General features: G+C 40.0%; 1 protein-coding gene across 5 annotated transcripts in view; it reads right to left on the reverse strand.

Annotated features, from left to right (window-relative positions):
- Window positions 1-24,078, reverse strand: part of LOC108700461 (calpain-3) — a 53,289-nt gene that overhangs the window by 19,553 nt on the left and 9,658 nt on the right. For 3 of the 5 annotated variants that reach the window (XM_041574839.1, XM_041574838.1, XM_041574837.1), the window contains exons 2-10: window positions 13,596-13,665; window positions 12,442-12,560; window positions 9,931-10,064; window positions 9,443-9,611; window positions 8,884-9,012; window positions 5,908-5,991; window positions 3,889-3,974; window positions 3,526-3,603; window positions 1,986-2,146 (exon numbers count right to left, since the gene is read on the reverse strand). In XM_041574839.1, the coding sequence (XP_041430773.1) occupies window positions 1,986-2,146; window positions 3,526-3,603; window positions 3,889-3,974; window positions 5,908-5,991; window positions 8,884-9,012; window positions 9,443-9,611; window positions 9,931-10,064; window positions 12,442-12,560; window positions 13,596-13,665 (1,030 nt within the window). The remainder of the gene's footprint in view (window positions 1-1,985; window positions 2,147-3,525; window positions 3,604-3,888; window positions 3,975-5,907; window positions 5,992-8,883; window positions 9,013-9,442; window positions 9,612-9,930; window positions 10,065-12,441; window positions 12,561-13,595; window positions 13,666-24,078) is intronic. The other 2 variants (XM_041574841.1, XM_041574840.1) reach the window with 1 other exon arrangement.

The raw sequence follows: 24,078 nt of genomic DNA on the forward strand, positions 1-24,078 counted from the left end.
GCTCTGAGTACAGCCTTCCATCCGTTTAACTCCTAGCAGTCAAGATCAATAACTTAACCCTGCCATAAAATCTACCATGATAATTCAGGAATCACAAATTTGCAGCCCACCACCTCTACAGTAGTAACAAATCATCAAAATTGCTCATTGACAGGCAGAAGTGTGGCAGACATACTGGACTCATTGGCACTTTATTATGGTTGAACTACTTTTGTGAATGAGACCATATCACATTCTAAAAGTCTTAAGTACCTACTAAGTTTGTCAGGGATTTTATTTATATTTGTTTTGCTATAAAGTTGGGGCCAGGTATTGCAGGAAGGCTTGGGCACCAATCTAGGGGAAGAAAAGTCTGTAACCTAGCCTACAGTCCTCCAGCTGAGGACTCTTTGTACCCTAAGGGGTTCCAGCGACAAATCTCCTCTTTTTAGGGGCCACTAATCTCCCCAAACTGCCTTCCCGCCGGCTAGAATGTAAATCTCCGGCGGGATGGCACTCGGCACGCTTCGTTTTCGGAAGATGCCCAAAGTTTCCACGTGAGCCAACTTGGGGCGACTCCGGAAAACTAAGTGTTCGGGGAGATTAGTCGCCCCGAAGAAGAGGAGATTTGTCGCCTAATCTCCCCGAATCTGCCCTAAAACTAGCCTGGAACTTGTTATTGCTAGAGTGTATATGGAATTCACAAAAGTGGAGTAGGAATGAAATTGGAGTTAAATGTTCATCAGCTAATGCTGAATTCACAGCTTCAACTGCATAACTTCTTAAAGGGATCCTGTCATCGGAAAACATGTTTTTTTCAAAACACATCAGTTAATAGTGCTGCTCCAGCAGAATTCTGCACTGAAATCCATTTCTCAGAAGAGCAAACAGATTTTTTTATATTCAATTTTGAAATCTGACATGGGGCTAGACATATTGTCAATTTCCCAGCTGACCCAAGTCATGTGACTTGTGCCTGCACTTGAGGAGAGACATGCTTTCTGGCAGGCTGCTGTTTTTCCTTCTTAATGTAACTGAATGTGTCTCAGTGGGGCCTGGATTTTACTATTGAGTGTTGTTCTTAGATCTACCAGGCAGCTGTTATCTTGTGTTAGGGAGCTGCTATCTGGTTACCTTCCCATTGTTCTGTTGTTTGGCTGCTTGGAGGGAAAGGGAGGGGGTGATATCACTCCAACTTGCAGTACAGCAGTAAAGAGTGATTGAAGTTTATCAGAGCACAAGTCACATGACTTGGGGCAGCTGGGAAATTGACAATATGTCTAGCCCCATGTCAGATTTCAAAATTGAATATAAAAAAATCTGTTTGCTCTTTTGAGAAATGGATTTCAGTGCAGAATTCTGCTGGAGCAGCACTATTAACTGATTCATTTTGAAAAAAAAAATTTTTCCCATGACAGTATCCCTTTAACTCTAATTTCAGATTTTTTTTCCAACAATTCCTTACACGTCAAAAAGTCATAGTAACAGCGTTTCTGCCACTTTCTGAATCTGACATATTAATAGAAGCAAAATGCAGTCAATAACCACCAACATCTAATTCTCCTAAGTGGTTCTGACAGATTTATGTGACTCTTAAGTGTTACTTTAAATTTATAAAAGTGAGGTCTGGAAAGCAAATCTAATGCCAAAGTGTATAAAAACTGGAGGGAGGCTTTTGTGAATATCAGAATTTGATGCTCTCATTTTTACATTGCTCCAACTTGGGGAATAACTGGCTAGCAAGATATGATATATCTATAGTTCCATATGAGTTATAATAATCATACTGTGAGCAGACTATATAAATGTGTTTATTATACATATATTAAGATATTGGAAATTGTGTTTTGCATCATTAGCCTTGGGAGGTTGTTGATAGTATTATTAATACCAGCACCATTACATGTATCCAAGATGCAACGGTGAAGCCTACAGAGCAAACAACATAACCACGACTGTAAACTGACTACATGTGCCTTATTATTATTCTTCACTTTGCTTTTTACCTGGATAATTTCGGCAGCCTCCTGCTGAGCAGCCCCTGACCCATCGGCCTTCATTTACAGACACTGTCCATACTTGGAGTGAATCCGATTCCAATGCATCTGGTGTCAGATTGCAGATTTCAGTCTTGGTAAAGTTCTTCATAAAATCATCATATGACATCCTAGGAAGACGTATACAAAATGGAGCACAGTCTTAAGAAAAGGAGTAAAAGTGTAAGAGCAGGAACACTTGTGGAAGGGGGATTTACCCCTCAAAGGATATAATAATGTAGAACAAGCATGACGGCCCTCAAACCTTTTATAAATTATGCCAGTAAAGATGTTGGATGTTGATACAAAATGACCTCAAAGACAACGCAAAGAGAAGGTAAAAGTAAACACCTAAGGGCATAAGATCTTCAGTAACAATTTTCAATTAACTTGTCGTTACTTTTGAAGTAAATGACTGTATTGCTCCATTGGATCAAAATCCAAGTTGACACTTCTACCTTTAGGTATCATTAAAGGTAAACTATCACGAAAATGAAAATGTAATATAAGCTTCAGCATACCGAAATAAAAAACTTTCTAAATTCAACCAATTAAAAATTCTGTACCGTTTCTGAGTTTCGAAGTATTTTTTTGGGTACTTCGACCATCGAGTGGGTCAAATTCAATCGAATTCGATCGAATCGAATGATTCGAACGATTCAAAGTAAAAATCGTTCGACTAGTTGACTATTTGATAGTCGAAATACTGTCTCTTTAAAAAATACTTCGACTTCATACTTTCGCCACTTTAAACCTACTGAGGTTCAATGTTAGCCTATGGGGACCTTCCCCAGCACTTTTGTAAGTTTTTTTGTGGTCGAATAAAAATCCTTCGATCGATCGCTTAAAATCGTTCGAATCGTTCAATTCGATGGATTTTATCGTTCCATCAAACGATTTTTATTTGATTTGAGCTTTTGCAGTAATTCCTTCGATATTCGAATTCAAAGGATTTTACTTCAAGGGTTTTTTAACCCTCTAAATTCGACCCTTGATAAATCTGCCCCTTAGATCCAATATATCTTATAGGGGGGCTCCTTTTGTCTAGAAGATGTATTAGAGGTCACTCTATTAAACTCAACAGACATCATGTCTCTCTACATGCAGGATTTGTGCAAAAGGCAGTTATTTTGTTACATTTTGTTTGTACTGGAATCAGTTATTTGAGTGAGTTCTAATACATCTTCTAGGCAAAAGGAGCCCCCCTATAAGATATATTGGATCTAACTGTCAGTGAATATCTGACACCCAACTGCTGCATGAAGAGAGAATGAAGAGAAACAGATGCTGAGAGAGGAATAGTGAAGATAAACTTGATTATTTCAGAAACAATGCAGAATATTTAATTGATTGTATTTAGAAAGTTTCTTATTTCAGTATGATGAAGCTTATTTATTATTACATTTTAATTTTCACGATAGTTCCCCTTTAATGTAATCAAGGCAGAATTAAGTATACTGTAGATTACACTAGTCATCTCAATTGCAACCAACACAAAGATATTCCTTACCAAAACTCGCCGTCTTCATGTACCTGGTGCTGGAGGCGAATCTTTTCTGACTTTTCAACCATAGCCCATTCCTTTGCACTACAGAGGAAAAAAAACCAAAATATACCTTGAGATGCAGATTTAATTTCAGCCATTCTTACCCTTAATAGCAGATACAGTATGTATTGCACAGATGCTTCCTAAAAACAGACATTACCATAACTATAATCAGAGCGATGTACAGTACATGGTAGATATCACTTATGTGAGAGTCCACAAGGATTTGGCACAAATGTCATGAAAACCAGTGAAATGTCAGTAGAATGGTGATGGACTCAACACAAGACAACCCACTGTTTATACCAAGTATAGCAGTTGCCTTACTTGTCACTCCATGAGCCATTCCATTCCACCTGTCCCCAAGGGTTCCTGAGACGAACAAGTTTGACTGATTTTCCTTTTAACATTGTCTGTAAAAGGAAATGTTTTGAGGATGAATGTATTATACTGTATGTGATAAATATTCCTTAACATGGGCTGTATAGTAGCTCTGTTAACAGAACAGCTTCTAGTAGCTATAACTAGAAATCCCTCATTATTGCTATCCTACGTTCCTAGAGTGGTCATCTGGTTGGAATGTGCCATTTGCTGAGTTCCAAGAAATACATACGATATTCTGCAAAAATTTGCTCAAACACTGGCAATCACAAATTAAGCACCAGCCTTGATGAAATGTCACATACGCAGAAAGACAGATAGAGAAGGTTAATCTTGATTTTCCAGCACATGTGGCAATTATATATACTTATATTATGTTCCTGTTTCATTCCTTGCTAATCTTTCATCTGTTTCCTTATTTTCTGGACTCCCCAATTTCCCTAACCTCTACAGCAGTGATCCCCAACCAGTATCTCGTGAGTAACATGTTACTGTCCAACCCCTTGGATGTTGCTCCCAGTGGCCTCAAAGCAGGAGATTATTGTTGAATTCCAGGCATGTTTTTGTTGCATAAAAACCAGATGTACTGCCAAACAGAGCCTCTTGTAGGTTGGCAGTCAATATGGGGGCTACCAAATGGCCAATCACAGCCCTTGTTTGGCACCCCAAGAACATTTTTCCTGCTAGTGTTGCTCCCCAACTCCTTTTACATGGGAATATTGCTCACGGCTTCAAAAGGTTGGGGACCCTGCTCTACAGTCTCCAATTTTCCTTTACCTCTGAGGATTCTCCAACTTCTCTATATCTACTCCTCATTTTAATCTTCATTCATCCCACTCTTTTTCACTCAATTTTATTTCTCGTTTTAAACTAAAATCATGGTATATGGATGGTCGACTCTGTTCTTTTGTACAATTTAATTCATTGAGTTGTCTGTACGTCTATTCACCTTTAATTCTCCTTTTTGCCAATGATGATGTGTTAGAAGGTGCAGAAAATAGATACAAAATCGATTTTCTTTTTCATTTGAGATGCGATATTCTTACTCTTTTCTCCTCCCATTCTCTTTCTGAATGTCCCACCCAGTTTCTCTCACCTTCTCAGGTTTCCCATTATATCGTTACGAACATAAAGACATGAACACATTCTAGGCTTCGGGGCCAATTCATTAACTTAGAGTGAAGGAATAGAAGAAAAAATACTTTGAATTTCGAAGTGTTTTTTTGGCTGCTTCGACCATCGAATGGGCTACTTCGACCATCGACTACGACTTCAACTTCGAATTGAAGGATTCGAACTAAAAATCGTTCCACTATTAGATAGTCGAAGTACTGTCTCTTTAAGAAAAAACTTTGACTCCCTAGTTCGCCACCTAAAAGCTACTGAACCCAATGTTAGCCTATGGGGAAGGTCCCCATAGGTTTGGCTAAGTTTTTGTTGGTCAAAGGATAATCCTTCGATCGTTGGATTAAAATCCTTCGTTTCGAAGGATTTAATCGTTCAATCAAACGATTATTCCTTCAATCGTTCAATCGAAGTATCTGCGCAAAATCCTTTGACTTTGATATTCGAAGTCGAAGGATTTTCATTCCCAGTCGAATATCGAGGGTTAATTAACCCTCGATATTCGACACCCTTGATGAATTTGCCCCTTGATGTCCTAAGCCACACAAATTCATACATTGCAAATTAACCATTTTGTCTAGAGCACCCCAAGCACATTGCAACTTAGAAGTATGGCCCCAAAATGGCTCTTTATTGTAAGTCAGCATTAAGTATAGGACCTGTGAGCTTTTAGTTTGTGTTTGGTGCAGCCTAAACAAACATGGTGGATGCCAGGATCTCTCAGTCAAAGTCCCGCATTGATGACTTATTGAGTTAGCGGCTGCAACCTGCTGGTTGCACTTTGGTGCAAATATCCTACAACTGCTAGTTTGTAGTGCATTGATGAATTGCAGATCATACCTCTTCAACCCCTGTTACAGAGTATGCGTGGCCTTTAACCAGTCCATTGGCCATGCGGGTCTCCAGACGAACAGGCACAAGGGTCTGAAAGATTGGTTTAAAAATGAGTCAAGTCATTAAATGTTATGCTTAGAAACATTCTAAATGAAATAAATCATATAAAGCCAAAGGAGCCAGGAACTTGTAGAAAGAAGCAACAACAAAAAACCCCCAAACATGACAGTTCTTTAAAAAGAAAATGGGAAACTGAATATCTACAGTATTAAAGCTACTGTTACTAATGGCTTAATAAGCTGAACTATTTTTCACTAGTGTTGAATGAATCTGTCACGTTTTGTCTAAAAATTTGTGACACAATTCGCAAATTTTTTTTTTACATGAAACAATTTTTTGACGTGCGCAACAGTTTTTTTCCACTCGAAATTAACTCGAAAATCAATGGGTGTTTTTTTTTTGTAGCGACTTCTTTGTTTTGGTGACTTTTTGTCTTTGACTTTTTTGTCTAAATCCATTAGTCAAAGTGATTTTTGCCGCAGTTTCATGAAAGAATATGCAGATGGCGAGGTGCAGAATTTTGCTGAGAATTCAAAGCTGCGAAAAATTCACAATTTTTCACCAAATCCAGCAAATGTCTGAGGGAGTAGAGGGAATAATGTATGATTATTGCCATGTCAGGTAGATTAGGATTAATGAGATCTACATAATCAGATCTTTACATTCTGTTTTATTCGTATCTACTAACATGTAATTTTTACACTATGGTAAAATGGAGCTACCGAGGGTCAGTCGCTTTCAACTCTGATCCATGCTCTGGGCAGTAGCGCACCCAGGACTTTCTTACTCTCCTCGGTGGAGCTTCAGGCTGCTCAGCTAGCTAGCCCTACTCCTATCTATCACTCCTAGAGTGATCTAGGGCAGCAAATATCCTACCACTCTGGTCCTACCTGCCTGCTCAGGTAAGAACTTCTGGAAAATGGACCCAGAGCACATGTATGCTCCAGCTTATACACTATAGCTGGCCATTAGATGCCACTGTTCTGTGGAACTGCAAAGGTTATACTTTGACAGAGGAAGGGGAATGTTCCCCCCTTAGCTGTCTAGAACTTAAACAAGGCCCGCTTTGCTGGCCAAACCATTAGGGTAGGGACACACTGGGCGATTTGGGGAGATTTAGTCGCCTGGCGACTAATCGCCGCGACTTTTCTCCCCGAATGCCTCCCCTCGCTCTGCGCCTGGCTAAAATGAAAAATCGCCTGCGCTAATCACACGCGGCGATTCGTTTTCCGAAATCACCCGAAGTTGCCTCACGAGGAAACTTCGGGCGACTTCGGAAAACGAATCGCCGCGTGTGATTAGCGCAGGCGATTTTTCATTTTAGCCAGGCGCAGAGCGAGGGGAGGCATTCGGGAGAAAAGTCGCGGCGATTAGTCGCCAGGCGACTAAATCTCCCCAAATCGCCCAGTGTGTCCCTACCCTTAGGGGACTATCCAGTTTAAAGGGAAACTATTTTACCAGTTCCCTACATAATAAATAAAGAAGGTTCAAAGATACTGAAGGGATTTTGAAAAGTGGTTTAACCAAATTGACTTGCAAACACAGGAACAGAAAATGCAAAAATAGGTCAAGCAGTTTAATTAAAAAAAAAAATAGAACAATACAGTTTCAGTTCATTGTTTTTGAGCAGTGTTAGTGTATATACTATAGTTTCTTAATGTTTTCATTATGGAGCATTCATATAGAAAACCATCAAATATTTAGCTAGAAATAACATGCAATGTAGCATCATGTAATATAAACTGCCTGAATGTGCACAAACCTCTTTTTGATTCCTCTCGTTTCCTGACTGCCAGATGACATACCGTTTGGCTACACACCAGGATGACTAAGCTACTTTAAAGGATAAGTAAACCTTTAAAATAAGTAAATGTAAAATGGATGAGAAGGCTATTCTAAGCACTTTTGACATTCACATTGATTATTTATTTTGTTTGTATTGCAAGATATTAAGGGATACATGTACTGTTAATATGAATGAATTGTGTTACAACAGCGCCACCTGCTGGTCAGTTTCCCACCAGTCTGACCAGCAAGTAGTCAAGGAAGTTGTCAGGAGAAAGAAAGAGGCTGATGTTCTTCTGCTTAGGAATAAAATTAGAAACCTTTCTCACATCTTTCCTAAGCAGAAGAACATCAGCCTCTTTCTTTCTCCTGACAACTTCCTTGACTACTTTCATATTAACAGTACATGTATCCCTTAATATCTTGGAATAAAAACAAAATAAATACTCAATGTTCATTGCAAAAATGCCAAGTATAACACTCTCATCAATTTTACATTCACTTATTTTAAAGGTTTACTTATCCTATAAAGGGATACTGTCATTTCCCAGCTGCCCCCAGTCATGTGACTTGTGCTCTGATAAACTTCAATCACTCTTTACTGCTATACTGCAAGTTGGAGTGATATCACCCCCTCCCCCCCCCCAGCAGCCAAACAAAAGAACAATGGGAAGGTAACCAGATAGCAGCTCCCTAACACAAGATAACAGCTGCCTGGTAGATCTAAGAACAACACTCAATAGTAAAATCCAGGTCCCACTGAGACACATTCAGTTACATTGAGAAGGAAAAACAGCAGCCTGCCAGAAGGCATTTCTCTCCTAAAGTGCAGGCACAAGTCACATGACTGGGGCAGCTGGGAATTTGACAATATGTCTAGCCCCATGTCAGATTTCAAAATTGAATATAAAAAAATCTGTTTGCTCTTTTGAGAAATGGATTTCAGTGCAGAATTCTGCTGGAGCAGCACTATTAACTGATTCATTTTGAAAAAAATGTTTTTTCCCATGACAGTATCCCTTTAAGGCAAACAGAGAACTCTATAGCTCATGCCACTTTCAGCCAATTACGTATCACTCAGAGAAGCAAATCGATTATTTTTGCAAAACCAAATGACCATGCACAGAGAATACAGACCGCTGGCTTTGGCCGCAAGCCTTTGCCATTTGTGCCAGGACGTGTGTCGCCCACACTCTCTATCATTCTCATTATTGCATCCTCCATATTACCCGGAGGTGCAACTCCACACGAAGACCCGTATTTATCCTGGCGCCAGCAACAGAGAACATACAGGGAAAGAAGTTAGAGAAAAGAGAGCTTGGACATTAGATTGACAATAGTGATACGGTTGGAGAAGATTACACCACAATCAGCTTCTCTTATATTTAAAGAAAAGGAAAGGATCTAAAAGCACCAAATGATGGAATCAGTCTGATTTAGCTCAGCAGATGGAGGGCAATTTGGGTTATGAACTGTTTATTTGGTGACCTCAGTAAACACCCCATATATTATTAAATTAAAAGAATAGGCAGAATACACTTACAGCATAGGTTCTAATTACTTAGCTTGTGATTAAAAGACTATATAGGTTGTATACTTTAAGGTAAAATGTTAAGTGTTAAAACATTTTACAACCCTAACACAATGGCTATGGTTTTCTAACTGGAAGGTAGTGGCATCACCTGGATGTACTTACATCAATTGAGCATCCCATGAGTGAGCCTCTTTCAAAGGCTTTCTTCATTATATTGTACATGTCCTTTGGAGCTTCTTTAAGCTCATAAAACTCTGTTACTCCTCCGGTGAAGTCCTCCATGGCTTCTGTTGTATTCCCACCCTTGAGAGCCTCATAGGAGCCATGGAGCCTGAAATGGATTGCAGATCCCATGGTGTTACTGCATGTATCAAAGCTTATCATACACACTATTCTTTAGTATGGGAAAGGTTGGAGTATAAATGAGTGTTTAGAATAACTGGCGCCTCCAGCTGTCACCAGGGTCTATCAATTTTAGTATTCCATTAGATTTGCATTTTCATTTAACTTTTTGGCAGTTGCAGAACATCTTTCTCTTAAAAATGCATCATAAGGTTTTACACTGGATGCTCGAAGAAGAAACCGAGACAGGATTTATGAAAAGTATTGTTACTTTACAATGAAATTGGCATCATGAAAAAGTTCCTTACTTTGCATAAGCCTTCTCCAGCAAAGCGCTCCAAAACTCATTCCGTTGGGAAGATTTGGTGAAGACAAGCTCATTGTTATATGTTGGCAAATAGTCATCTATGATCACATCTACCCAGTCTCCGTAACGCCAGAACTACAAAAATTAAAAATTATACAAATAATCCATTCATCTACCACAGCAAAAAAAAAAAAAAAATTTACTCTGGGACAGCGCAAAGCAAAAGCATTTCATTTGGCCAGACTCAAAAGCCACTTCATAGCCACTTTCTAGAATTGAACCCCACCCCCTTTGTTTAGGGTGACATATAGTGATGGGAGAATAAATTGGCCTGGCCTGAATTCGCAACAAATTTCTGCTTTTCGCAAAACTCCCACGAAAATCCGCTGGCGTGAAAAAATTTGGGATGTGCTTTCGAAAAGTTTCTCACGTCAAAATCGCTGCGCGTCAACACTATTCGGACGCCCATTGACTTTAACAACTGCGTTAAAATTGATGTGAGCGACTTTGCGGACGTGCGTCCAAAATTTACGCGGCCGTCAATTTTCGAGTTTCATAAATTTTTCGTCATTTCGCGAATTTCGCGGGGAAATTTGCAACTTTTCAGCTAAACGGGAGAAATGTGCCCATCACTAGTGATATACCAATAAATAAGAATGACTTTTTTCAGCCATTGAATTGAGCATGGACCAATCACAGCAGTGACACACACATTTATTCTTTGGGGTGTTTGGAAAGCCCCATGTTTACGGATACATCAGAAGATGAGGAAATTAAGTTTAGTCACAGTCCCTCTACAGGGCTGCCATTAGAAATCACAGGGCCCAACAACAACATTTTTGGGGCCCATTAACTGGGGATCCCGTTCCCCAGTTAAAATACCCCACAGACAGGCTAAAAACGGTAAACCCCCCTCCCACACAAGTTATAAAAAGCCATTGATCATCAGGCCTCCCCTATAAATTAAAAAGAACAGTGGTGCCAGGGCCCCCCATAAAAGTTATTTTTTTAAAAAATTGGTGGTCAAGGCCCCCCCTACAAGTTAAAAAAAAAATTGGCGTCAGGGCCCCTTAATAAAAGTTTTTGAAAAAAACATTGGTGCCTGTGCCTCCCTTACAAGTTAAAAAAAAACATTGGAGCCCCAGAGAATATTTTTTTATAAAAAACATTGGTGGCAGGGGCCTATAGAGTATTAAAATAATACATTTTTTGGCTAGGGATTTAAAAAAATAAAAAAAACACACATTGGTGTTCAGTAGAATTGAACTTGCGACTTCAGAGCTTTGGCTTCTTTCATGACTTTGGGTTTTTTCACGGCTTCAGGACTTCAAGTTTGGCTCTTTTCATGACGTTGGGTCTTTTGCGGCTTCGGGACTTCAACTTCGGCTCGTTTTGTGGCTTCGGACCCAGTACAGGAGTACCCCCTGATGGCGACCCTGTCCCTCTATACGGCATGTCTGCTCTTGTTCTGTACAGTGCATGGCCCAATCTGGCACGACTAGGACTAGGGGTAAGTGATGGAAGAGGTACATGTCCAGCACCCCCCAACGCTGCTCCCTAGGCACGTGCCTCTTCTGCCTACCCCTAGTTCTGACCCGGCTTATACTTGATCCAATCTAAGATATACAGTAATAAATCCTTATTGGAGGCAAAGCAACTGTATTGGCTTCATTTAAAGCTCAAATACATTTTTCGTAGATTTAGGGTCAGATTTATCAAGGGTCCAAGTGAAATTTCAAAGTAAAATAATTCAAATTTCGAGCAATTTTTGTGTACTTCGACTATTGAATAGACCAAAATTCGATTCGAATTTGAAAAAAAATTGACTTTTTGAATATCAAAACTGTATCATGTACTGTCTCTTTAAAAGTTTGACAGACCATTCGTCATCTAAAACCTGCAGAATTGCTGTTTTAACCTATGAGGGACCTCCTAGAACCTATTTGGAGTCATTTGGTGGACTTTGAAAAATCAAAGGTTTTTGGGGAAAATACTTTGTTTCGAATTCGATCGAATGCGCTAAAACTTTGATTCGAACGCTTGGAATACAGCCTATTCACCTGAAGTTAAAAACATTGTTTTTTTTTAAATAAATGTCGATTGTTATTTTTTTTATTCGAATTTTGTAGTTATGGGAATTAAAAAAAAACTCCCCTTACTTAGAAATTCGACCCTTGATAAATCTGCCGGCAAAAGTGGTGAGTGAAATTATGCAAAGATTCATTTCTGGATAAAAGGCCCCGGAGGAAAAATTTTACACTTTTTTGAATTTAAATTTCAGAAAAATGGTCAAGTTTGTGAGGTTAACACTCCTTTTTTCCAGTAAAAAAAAGACCCAAAATATTATTTTAAGATGTAGAATGTTCCTGCTTCATCATAATGGGAATAAAGCTCATGGAGACATTTATATATTTATAAGTTTCTTTTCTGACAGATCTCAGATGACGCATAGGATTGGCTGCTACACCTTAGAATGGAAACAATGACAAATAGGTTATAAATCTATTTTCACCTGAAAATGAAATATTCCAGCATAGTTGTCTGTGAAATTCTGGTCTGGAGGAATGACACGAAAAAGGACTTTTTCATTGAGCGTCAAACAAGCGATAGCAGCCAAGAACCAGCAATCCCCTGAAATGAGAGAAAGAGAGAGAATAAAAAATATATAATAAATGTAAAGGCTAAAAGTTTACTGTAGTAGGACCTACATGGAGACCTGTGGGCCATAGTCTGTCCAAAGACTTATTTGAATATAAATGGTCCATGCAAGGAAAAAGCAGGAAAATGAGGTGGGATTAGTAGAGGTTAAACAAAATAGCTGATAAACATTATTAACTTGTCACCTTTATTAAAGTGTATCTCTTGCTTATTAGTTGCCCTTTGTAAACACGCTTGCTCATTGTACTGTATTCAGACCTCAGAGAGATGCCAGATCTGGGGATTTGTACTTCAGTGCTTTTAGCAGTAGCTCTGTGGTGTAGTTTTGTGGTAGTATTTTTGTAGGATTGCAGCATTATACAGACTATGGAAAATCTTACTGTAAAGTGCTTTCACCCTGGTGGTCTAGTGGGCTGACGGGGACACCCACCGCATGATGTTTTCCGCTGGTCTGCCTTAGGACACGCGTGGCGCGCACTTCCAGGTTATACGTGCGCAATGTTGCCCGTGTCATGATGTCATCACGCAGTGGCTCCAGATTTAAAAGTATTTAAAGGGGCTTTTATTTTAAACTCATTGCCTGTTGTTTGCTTCTGCTTGTTAGTTTCCTGGGTGCTTTATTGCTGATTCCTGTTTTGACTTCTGCCTGCCTGGCTATTCTGAACTCCGTAATCCTGACCTGTGCCTGCCTGACCATTTTGGAAGATCTGCCAGTTTTGACCCTTGCCTGTCTGACTTCACTTGAACTCTGCCCACACCGACCCGGCCTGTTTGACTACACTTTGTCTATTACTAGAACTGTGTTTTCCTCCTAAACCTTGCTAACGATCGTGCCCCTTTGCTCATCCAGAATCTTCGCTTGGCTCCTCTCTTAAAAAGACCTGGCGGCATCCGATTAGCCGAGGTCTCCTCCCAAGGTGAAAGGCGGCTGTTAAAGGCAGAAGCAAGAACTGAGAACAGGGAGCTTAACTTTGGTTCTGGATTCTGGGTGCCGTTCGTGACACTTACCTAAATCTCCTTGGCAGATATCAGTTCTGTTTGCTCCTCCAAGAATGAACTGGGGATTCTCACAAATTTCCTGAAGTGAAGAAATAAAAAACATTTTTATAGATGCATAAAATGGTAACAGCCATTAACTTAATTGGAATAGAAACAACATACATTGGTATCTAAGGAAAATGCCTCTGACAAACAAAAATGCCATTATGTATTACATTAAAGACGAATCATTTGAAATTCCTGAGCATCCAGCAGAGGATGAACTTTTTTAGTTCCCTTTTAAAGGGATTTCGTCATGATTTTTATGATGTTTATTTCTAAATTACACTGCAAATAATTCACTGTACAATATAAAATGTCATTCCTGAAGCAGCAAGTGTATTTAGTTGTAATATTGGTGTGTAGGTGCATCTCAGCTCATTTTGCCTGGTCATGTGATTTCAGAAAGAGCCAGCACTTTAGGATGGAACTGCTTTCTGGCAGCCTGTTGTTTCTCCTACTCAATGTAACTGAATGTGTCTCAGTGGGACCTGGATTTTACTATTGAGCGCTGTTCTTAGATCTACCAGGCAGCTGTTATCTTGTGTTAGGGAGCTGCTATCTGGTTACCTTCCCATTGTTCTGTTGTTTGGCTGCTGGGGGGATGGGGGAGGGTTAATATCACTCCAACTTGCAGTACAGCAGTAAAAAGTGACTGAAGTTTATCAGAGCACAAGTCACATGACTGGGGGCAGCTGGGAAACTGACAATATGTCTAGCCCCATGTCAGATTTCAAAATTAAATATAAAAAACAGATTTCAGTGCAGAATTCTGCTGGAGCAGCACTATTAACTGATGCGTTTTGAAAAATTATTTTTCCCATGACAGTATCCCTTTAACATTAGCAGCAATATTGCAAAGAATCTTGTGGTCATCCTGCCAAGGTCCTCTGACATTTAGGAAGGAGCTCAGCGAAACCTTCTTCTAATCGCCGTCATCACTATAACCAGTTTGGGTTGAAATCTCAGACAGAAAATCAAGTTGTAGAAGTATCTGTAGTACCAATAATTAATCCAATTAGAAGTTTAGGTTTGAGAGAGTCTGATGTACAAGTAAAAGATATTTTCTGTTGAAAGCAAAGGCTCCTGTTGAGAACTTAAATGAAATCTTTCTACAGGACGAGTCTCTAGTGAGCAGAATGGCTTCTTTCCAAATGTTTCCAGTCAGCTGCTGTCATATCTGGTGTTAGCGATGGTATGTCGGCAGTTGTTACACATGGAGTGCGTCTGTTTAATGGCTGTGTATCTAACATCAACCGACCTCCCGTCTATGGGGCAGATTTATTAACCGGCGACTTTTCACCAGCGTCATCTTTGCATCCATCGCAACCTCTTCGCCAGGCGTAAATGTGCTATAAATACGCAAATTCACTAAAATGCTACGTTTTGTTATGAGCGCCATACGCTGGCGACTTTGCGCCAGTGTTAATTCACGTTGCGCCCATTTTTTTAGGAAACATGCGCAAGAGTTCATTTGTTCCTAACGAAACTTCGCTAGAGATCTTGCGCTAGGTCAGTTTGCATACGGCGGGAAATTTAAAGATGTATGCTTATTATTATAAATGTTGGTGCAAATGCTTGAAGTTACCACTTTTTATTACGAATATCCAGGGAACCTTCATAAAGACAAGAGAGTTAATATAATGCCCTACACATGAGCCCACTGTAAAATTAATGTTCCGTATGTTATGAAATGTCTGGAAAAAAACGGTTACCCAAAAAAATTCTAAGTTAGGACTTTTTCAGGCAATCCCTCTTCAAAAAAGAAAAAGTCGCCAGCGTTTTTGGAACTTTAATGCATTTTCGGCAGACAGGATATGATGTAAGTGACAGAAGACTGAGGAAGATGTTTCTCCTGATCTCAGGGGAACGAAGGAAACTCTGGCGAAAGAGCTAACGTTCAGTAATATCTGCATTAAAGAAATAGTCATCAACATCCAATCACAGTTGTTCCATTGAACTATTCAGGTAGACTTTAACCTGAAACTCACAGAGGTGTGAAAGTGTGACCTAGTAACAGTGATACCATAACAACTGAATGACACTGTCACACTTTTTTACACTTTCAGCCGACACCTAACTTAATAGTTCTATGGAACTGCCTGAAAGGAAACCTTACCATGGTGGTCTAGTGGGCGGCGGGGGTCCCCTGCCATGTCTCCGAAGGGGACGCCCGCCGCATGTGTCTTTTTCCCTTCAGCGCCAGTTCTTCTATGGCACACGCAGCCACGCGCTCCCTTGGTTATGTGCCGGCATGATGACGTCATCACGCAATAGCGTGAAATTCAAACTATTTAAAGGGGCCTTATAGTTTAACACATGGCCCGTTAGGTTCAACTTAGCTTGTTCCTAGTGCTATTGCCTTTGGCATCCTGCTTATTTTATTGAATCATGATTGATCTTTTGAGTATTGACCCTTGCTTTGCCTGACTATCCCAAACTCTCCAATTTGACCCTTTGCCTGCCTGTTTACTCTGACCTCTCCAAGCTGATCCTAGCCTGCCTGTGACTACTCTGATCTCTCCTATCCTGATTCTGGCCTGTCTGAAGATTCTCGGCTTGTGCCGGCCCGGCCTGCCTGTTCCTGGTGATGTTCTTCCTTCCAGTATCCTGGTGAGACGATTGTGCCCCTTTGCTCGTCCAGAACTGTTAGCTTTGCTCCTCTCTCAAATAAGACCTGACGGCATCCGATTAGCCGAGGGCTCCTCCCGAAGTGAAAGGCGGTGGTTATGGGCGGAAGCGAGAGCCGTAACCAGGAAACTTAGCTTGGGTTCTGGAGATATTGTGCTGAACGTGACACTGCCATTGACCATTGATGGTATTTATATGTTGTGCCAATAACTCCTTCCAAAACACCCTATCCAGTATGTGTTCAGATGCAATGTAAGTACAGTTATGGGATCCCTTATCCAGAAACCCGTTATACAGAAAGTTCCAAATTATGGAATGAACATCTCCCATAGACAAATATATCCAAATGTTTAAAAAGGATTCCCATTTTCTGTGTAATAATAAAACAGTCGCTTGTACTTGATCCCAACTAAGTTATAATTTATCCTTATTTGAAGCAAAACCAGCCAATTGGGTTTATTTCATGTTTATATGATTTTATAGTAGACTTAAGGTATAAAGATCCAAATTACAGAAAGATCCATTATCAGGAAAACCCCAGGTCCCGAGCATTCTGGATAACAGGTCCTATACTTGTATTAAACAATCCCCACATACCAGACAAGCAGGTGGAGGATGAGCAGCTGATTAGTCTCTTGGCCCTGATCTCCAGCACAAACACCATCCTGGGTAAAGCTCATAGGGATGTAGCTCATAACAACCAATAATAGAAGCCTCTTAATTATTCTTCCCAAAGTAGATTTATCCAATCAATTGCTGATGGGTTACTGGACTGTTTCAAATGATATGGATATGGGTATAGATTAGTGTTTATATGTAGAAGTAAATTGTATTTGAAAAGGAAACAAATGTTATAGTTCTGTGTAGACCTTCCTCATAATGTTCAACCAAAGCCTGGCTTTGTCTATAGATATGCAGAAATAGCTATCCGTAATTTGTTGAGACAATCCAGTTATAAATAAGAATTCACTAATTTCACAAAAGCCTTCTGCTGTCCTCATTATCCTCATCCATGTGACGTATTTATACAACGGCAAATGGACAAACAAGGGTCATAGCCTGAATGATATGGGAAGATCCAACACACAAGACCTCAGCAGAGCATGAGCAGAATGTTACTATTCCGTGTATGCGTCTATTCTTTGTATTTTAAAAGATTTGTTGAAAGCTGGTATTTAAAATATGCTATAGCTGGGATTTCAGATATCGACTGAGCTGTGCGTAGTGTGCTAAGCAGAGGCAGCTCATTAGAAGGTGTTGATGAAAATAAATCTTATTTGTTGGGTGTATCTCAGCTGCTACATTTAGTTTGGTTTTATGCACATTTATATCTTCAGTGGCTAAAACGTAATGCAAATTGCTATTGAAACAGTATCAGTCTGGATCTTTACATTTATTTTATTAATGGTTGTTATGGCTAACAGACCTGGTAGATACATAGGGATAGATTCACTAACCGGCAAATTTTCGCCAGCGTCAGCTTCGCACACTTCGCACCACTTTGCCAGGAGCAAATTGACTATGCCAATTCACTAATTTGCAAAGTTTCGCCCTTTGTGCTGAACGCTGGTGACTTTTCACTAGCGTTACTTCGGCAGTGTGAGAATTTCATATCGAAGATTGTGCTTAGGTCAAGTTGCATACGGCGGGTAATTTAAAGTTGTATGGACGTCTTTATTATAAATGTTGGTGCAAATACTTGAAGTTACCACTTTTTATTACAAATGTCCAGGGAACCTTAATAAAGACAAGAGAGTTAATATAATGCCCTACACATGAGCCCACTGTAAAATGAATGTTCCATATGTTATAAAATGTCTGGAGAAAACAGCTTACCCCAAAAAAGTCTAAGTTATGACTTTTGCAGGCAATTTCGCTTCAAAAAAGGAAAAGTTGTCAGCGTTTTTGGAACTTTAATGCATTTTCGGCTCACAGGATATGATGTAAGTGACAGAAGATTGAGGAAGATGGAGCTGCCGAAAGAGGTAACGTTCAGTAAAATCCGCACTCTACTGAATTTGTGGAATAACGACCTTTCGCCTGGCAATAGAGTGCGAATGAAAGCTATCAATGGTCTCTTTCGCTAGCAAAATGGCACCTGCATCTGTTAGTGAATTGGCGATGTCCCTGCGGGTGGAAACGCTTGCGAATTGTCATTAGCTTTAGCCACTTTGTCCTTTAGTGAATCTACCCCGTAGGGTTGCCACCTTTTCCTTTGGTGGAAAATGGGAAGGAGGTGGGCTGATCTGTGACATCAGGGGGCAGGCTGGTGATGTTGGGGGGCTGGACAGTGGCATCGGGGCTGATGACATCAGGGGTGGGACTGATGACGTTGTGGCCAGCGATTGGCTGATCACCATGTCATTTAATTCAATGTCCTATCCGCATTGCCTAATTTGGAACTCCTGACAGGCACTTTTCACCCGGACAGGTGCAACCCTATAGACACATGACTTCTGCTACATTGGTTTCAGAGTCAGAAAGCAGAACGGGGCAATCAAATATTTTTCCAATAGCAATTACCTTTACAAATAACATTCAAACCATTGCAGTTAATTAAAGCATATTAGAAAGTTCCTTAGAATTAAATTTCTTTCATTATGCAAACAATTTGGGTGGACGCACTTTAACATTCCCGTTGTAAGACCGAATAAAGGGCATTTCAATAAAACGGTATAGTTACTCCCAACAGTGTGAGAGCCACAGGCTGACAATACGTCATATGATTTCTCTTCTAGCCCTTTGCTGCTCCTAGAGGCCCTCTGGCAACTCTGATGGCAAAAGTAAGTCAACAATAATTGTATTGAGGATGTCAGTCATAGTAAAAAATGTTCCTCCCAGATTTCAAGGTTGTACTGTCTTACCTTAAATCTCTCTGCATTGATGAAGCAATAGGCTTTAGGTTTGGTAATTTAGGTCTTAAGGTGGCCATACACGGATAGATCCGCTCGTTTGGCGATGTCGCCAAACGAGCGGATCTTCCTCCGATATGCCCACCTTGAGGTGGGCAATATCGGGCTGATCCGATCGTGGGCCCTAGGGCCCAACGATCGGATCCTTCACGTTCGCAAACGGGCGGTCGGATCGCGGGACCGCATCAACGAACAGATGCGGCCGCGATCCGGCGGGATTTTTAACCCCATCCGATCGAGATCTGGCCGACTTTCGGCCAGATCTCGATCGGTGAAGCCCGTCGGGGGCCCCCATACACGGGCCAATAAGCTGCTGACTCGGTCTGTCGGCAGCTTTTATCGGCCCGTGTATGGCCACCTTTAGAGAACATTTTCTTAAACTTTGGTCTCCCTTTTTTAACATTCTGAAGTCGGAAGATAGAACTTACATAGAAAAATGTATGTATAATTCAGATGAGAATTCTTCTTTCTCTGCTCATTGAAGCTTTAAGATTGACTGAGGATGTGATCATTTTTGTTTTATTTGGGTAAATATTTTGTTATATTTTGTTGATAGAGAGGAAGGTTTATCTTATCTTATTTTATATAATTTTTATATAATTTTTTTGATGTTTTGTTAACAATTTATTGTTGCATACTATTTATTTTCTTATTTTGTAATTGACAATTATTATTACTTTGTTGCTCCTTGTTCTTTTTGTTTATTCAAAAATTTCAATAAAAACAATTGAAAAGAAAAAAAAAATCCTACATTTTGTGCTAATTTTAAGCATATACAGTAACTGATAATACAATCAGAATGAATCGGCATATTTGCACTTATACATGTAAGATTAAGCTATCATTTTGCAAAAAAAAACAACCCTCTCATCATTTTGTTTATTTATTGCAGCCTCCAAATTAAGTAAACATGTCAGCTGTGTAAGATAACCATGGGAATGATTCTGCTGGGACTGGGTATAAATTACTTTGCGCCACCAGAGCACCTTCCATATTACTTTTATTGTCCTAGACTTCTAATACATGACTCAGATGGGACTTATAATTAGCCAGTTCCCATCTAGAGTTTCTAATGACCCTACATACCAGAAACATTTCTTGCTGGGGACGGTTCCTGTTGTCAACTTTCGGTTTAGATTATTGAAGCAGAAACACTGTGGGGCCTTGATCGCTAGTTTATTAAGAGAAAAAAAATAAAGCGCAACAGAATATTCCTGTGTGTTTTTTTTGCAGAAAAACTGAGCACACCGGCAATAATCACATAGTTCCATTCATTTTCTGAGGCACGTTTTAATGGCCAGATAATATCATTTAATAAAGTTTAATAATTTAATAAAAATGTAATAATTTAATAAAAATTCAGGTTAAAAAACATTTCCCTCGACTTCAGGTTCTGAGAAATATTGTCGAGTATATTTGATTTCTTGTTGTTATGCCGTATTTTTCCTCAAATTGTAAAAAACATGCAAACTTGAATTTTGATAAATCTACCCCTAAGCGTGGTGTTCAAATATATAATTCAGGTTGCCTGGATGATTTATTTAGTGTTTTAGAAGATCCCAGCAAGTGTCTTCCCTGCCCCCTGTGATGAGCTAAGTGAAAGCTGCTGGACAAGCACATTGTGAGTGTGTATAGTCACTGTCTGATCAAGATCACGTGTAAGAGAGAGAGAAAGACCCACCTTCAAAATGGATGATCACTCGCTTCTAACGTAATGTTGTGGTGATTGTTATTGAAACTGGAGTCTCCTAGAAAAGCATAACTGACCTTACTAATCGTCCCAGCCCATCTGAAACATGTGCACAACAAACTCAATATAAAAGGGCTGGTTACCCCTCAAGCTCATGTTATATTAAAGAAAAGGATTCATTTTTTGTTTGTTGCTTAATGACCAAGCTTAACAAATACTCAGAGATACTGTACATACCAAGTAAATATTGTAAGGGAGAACATAGGGAGCGCTGTGGAGGCAGATGAGAAAAGGGTGAGTCTTTCAGGCAGGGACTGGCTAATTAAACAAGGAACTGAACAGCGGGACAGGAATAGGGAGACGAGAACGTAGAATCAGAACTGGGCCGGGTTGAAGAGGGCGATGAGTCAGAACAGGAGCAGACTGAAGGATAGGACTGGACGGTGTGGGCGTAGATCAGATCAGACTGGGGACTGGATAGCAGGAAAGGGAAAGATAAGGTTCAGGCTTGGTAGACGAGATTCAGACAGGAAAAGGAAAGAAAGGGCAACGTGCAAGGTAAGGTCAAGGCAAGGTCAAGATTGGAGGGAGGAACAGAGCAAGATTCAGAATAGCGAGGAAGACAAGGCAGGGCAAGGTCAAGGCAAGGTTAAAGCAAGGCAAGATAAAGGTCAAAGCAGGACTGGAACCGGAGTAGAAACAGGTAAGGCAAGGCTTAAAGCAACACAGGATAAGAACAAGGCAAGGTAACAAGGCAAGGTTCAGGGTAAGGCAGAGAAGGGTTCAGACAACACAAGTCAAAAAAGGAAGGAGGCTAGAGCAGGAACCTTAGCTAGGGGCAATGCCACAGTGTTATTATAGGTAATGCTCAGGCAAGGAGTGTGAGGTGGGCTGGCCTTAAATAGAGCAGAGTCAGTCCTGATTGGCTGACTCCAAACCACCAATCAGTCTGCTGCTGAGCTAGGGCTGCAAAGGTCAGGTAATAGATCCCTGCAGGTTGCTCACCTGGCCCAATGGTTAAAGCACAGAGCCAGAAACCCAAAAGTCCCTGGCTCGAATCCCAGCAGAGCCTGACACATATGCAGTTACCTGTGATGTACTCCATCAACACTAAATATATGTGCTGGCCTCTGTCTATAGACCCACAACTGACTTGTGAGCAGCTACATTTACTCCTCATCACCAGCTGAACACCAGGAAGTGATGTCAGTGGAAAACAGGAAGTGGGAGCTGCAGTGACTCCAGACAGATATTGTGTCGTCAGCATGCGGTACATGCAATAGATATTTAACTATTTGGCCCATTATTTCAGTAGGGTCTCCATGGAAGGAACCAGTTCTTTGTTCAAGTACAGATTAATTAAAATTGTAATATTGATTCAGTAGTGTCCAGTATGAATCCCTCCAGCTACTGCTGTTCTACTACTTTCATCAACATACCTAAGATAGCATAGAGGGGTGATGTTTGGAATTATAGTACAATAACATTATATAACAATATATATTATGTTATGTCCCTATCCAAAGCACCTTATACTGTATTTACAGCTTTGATGGCTAAGAAATAAAACATTCTGGTGGAAAGATACAGCTGAATCCTGATACAAATACCCCTGGAGCAAGTTAACTAACTAAGCCAACCCAGCTCTTCAACAGCACACCCTACAAAAGCAAAGAGTGTAAACTATATACTGTATGTATATATATATATGTTACTTTAATGCCACTACAATACTGCTCCCATATCTCTTCCCATCTTCATTAAAGGCCTCAGCTGTTAAGCCAGGAATACTATAATAAAAATGGGGTTATAGGCAATAAATATAAAATTGCTAAAGCAACTGGCTCTTCTAAGACACACACAAAAACATAATTATTCCCCAACCTTTGGTCTTTTCCAGACAATGTTCTTCACTTTTGTGGATTTTTGTGAAAATTCTTTCTGGCCCAATGACTGCGCATCAGGTAGAAAGATTTGATCCTCAAACAGCTTCTTCTTACCGACACATTCGTTTCTTAGAGAAGCAAAGTCCTGATTTTCAAATTGAAGTGGTTTGACAAGTGCTCCATCCACATTTCTTCTCTGTCTTTCCCGTATGGCGCGGTCACATATGAAGTTGGCTGGTGTGAAAGACATGGTTCCCTGGTCTGTAAGTCTCATTGGGTGCCACTAGCTATAGTGGGGTTATATAAATAAATAAGATATGGAGATGATGCACTAGGCAAATAGCCCAGGGCAGGTAGTTTCCTTTTTGGATGGTCGGTTTAATACATACAAGTGATTCCAAAAGCTTCGAGGGGAATCCTCTATGAGAATCGTGCTTCAGTGCCTGCAGTTAAAAGCGTTTGAACAAATGTGTTCATAATAAAGCAAACCCTGCTCAATGTTTTGCTCATGCGGTTTTTTTTTTCGGGAGGGGAGGTCAGTGACATGTTAAACAAATCACACTCTGACTTGTCCTGTCTCAGCAAATCTCATTCATCCTATTCAAAAGAACTGCTGCCAACAGTCTATGAGACAGTTACAAAGAGGCAGTATACGTTAGGCCTATTCAATGAATCAGTACATAGGGGTAAGGTACACTTACCAAAAATAATAGGGGGCCTCAGACTTTCAGCTTGGGGAGGTAATTACTAACATATTATCAAATTGTAGACCGGATTTCACTCCGAGAAATGAGGCAAAAAAAAAAAGCAATTTCCTTTAAAAAAGAAAAGAACATCTCAAAAGGGGGTAACCCTACGCGTTTCGTGACTTGTGGGCACTTAATCATAGGCCAAGGGTATTCCATACAACCAGTGATGTTTAAATGGGAATTAACCGATCAGAGTATATAATAAATCCACATTTAAAAGCTTAAAAATACATATGTTTACAAATAGTATATTTCCAACAAAGATTCTTTTGATTGTAAATATACTTTTTGTAAACATATGTATTTTTAAGCTTTTAAAAGTGGATTTATTGTATACTCTGTTTTCTTGGATGATCCAACTGACTGTTCCGATTGGCTGTCCAAAGCACTTCTCTGATTGGTTGATTCCCATTTAAATATCACTGGTTGCATGGAATACCCTTAGCCTATGATAAAGTGCCCACAAGGAACGAAACGCGTAGGGCTACCTCTTTTTGAGATGTTCTTTTTCGTTTAAATAAAATTCCTTTTTTTTGCATCATATCTCGGAGTGAAGTCCGGTCTGTGCCAGCCTACAATTTGATA

The sequence above is a fragment of the Xenopus laevis genome, chromosome 8S, assembly GCF_017654675.1.
Source record: "Xenopus laevis strain J_2021 chromosome 8S, Xenopus_laevis_v10.1, whole genome shotgun sequence".
In the NCBI taxonomy this organism is placed as follows: domain Eukaryota; kingdom Metazoa; phylum Chordata; class Amphibia; order Anura; family Pipidae; genus Xenopus; species Xenopus laevis.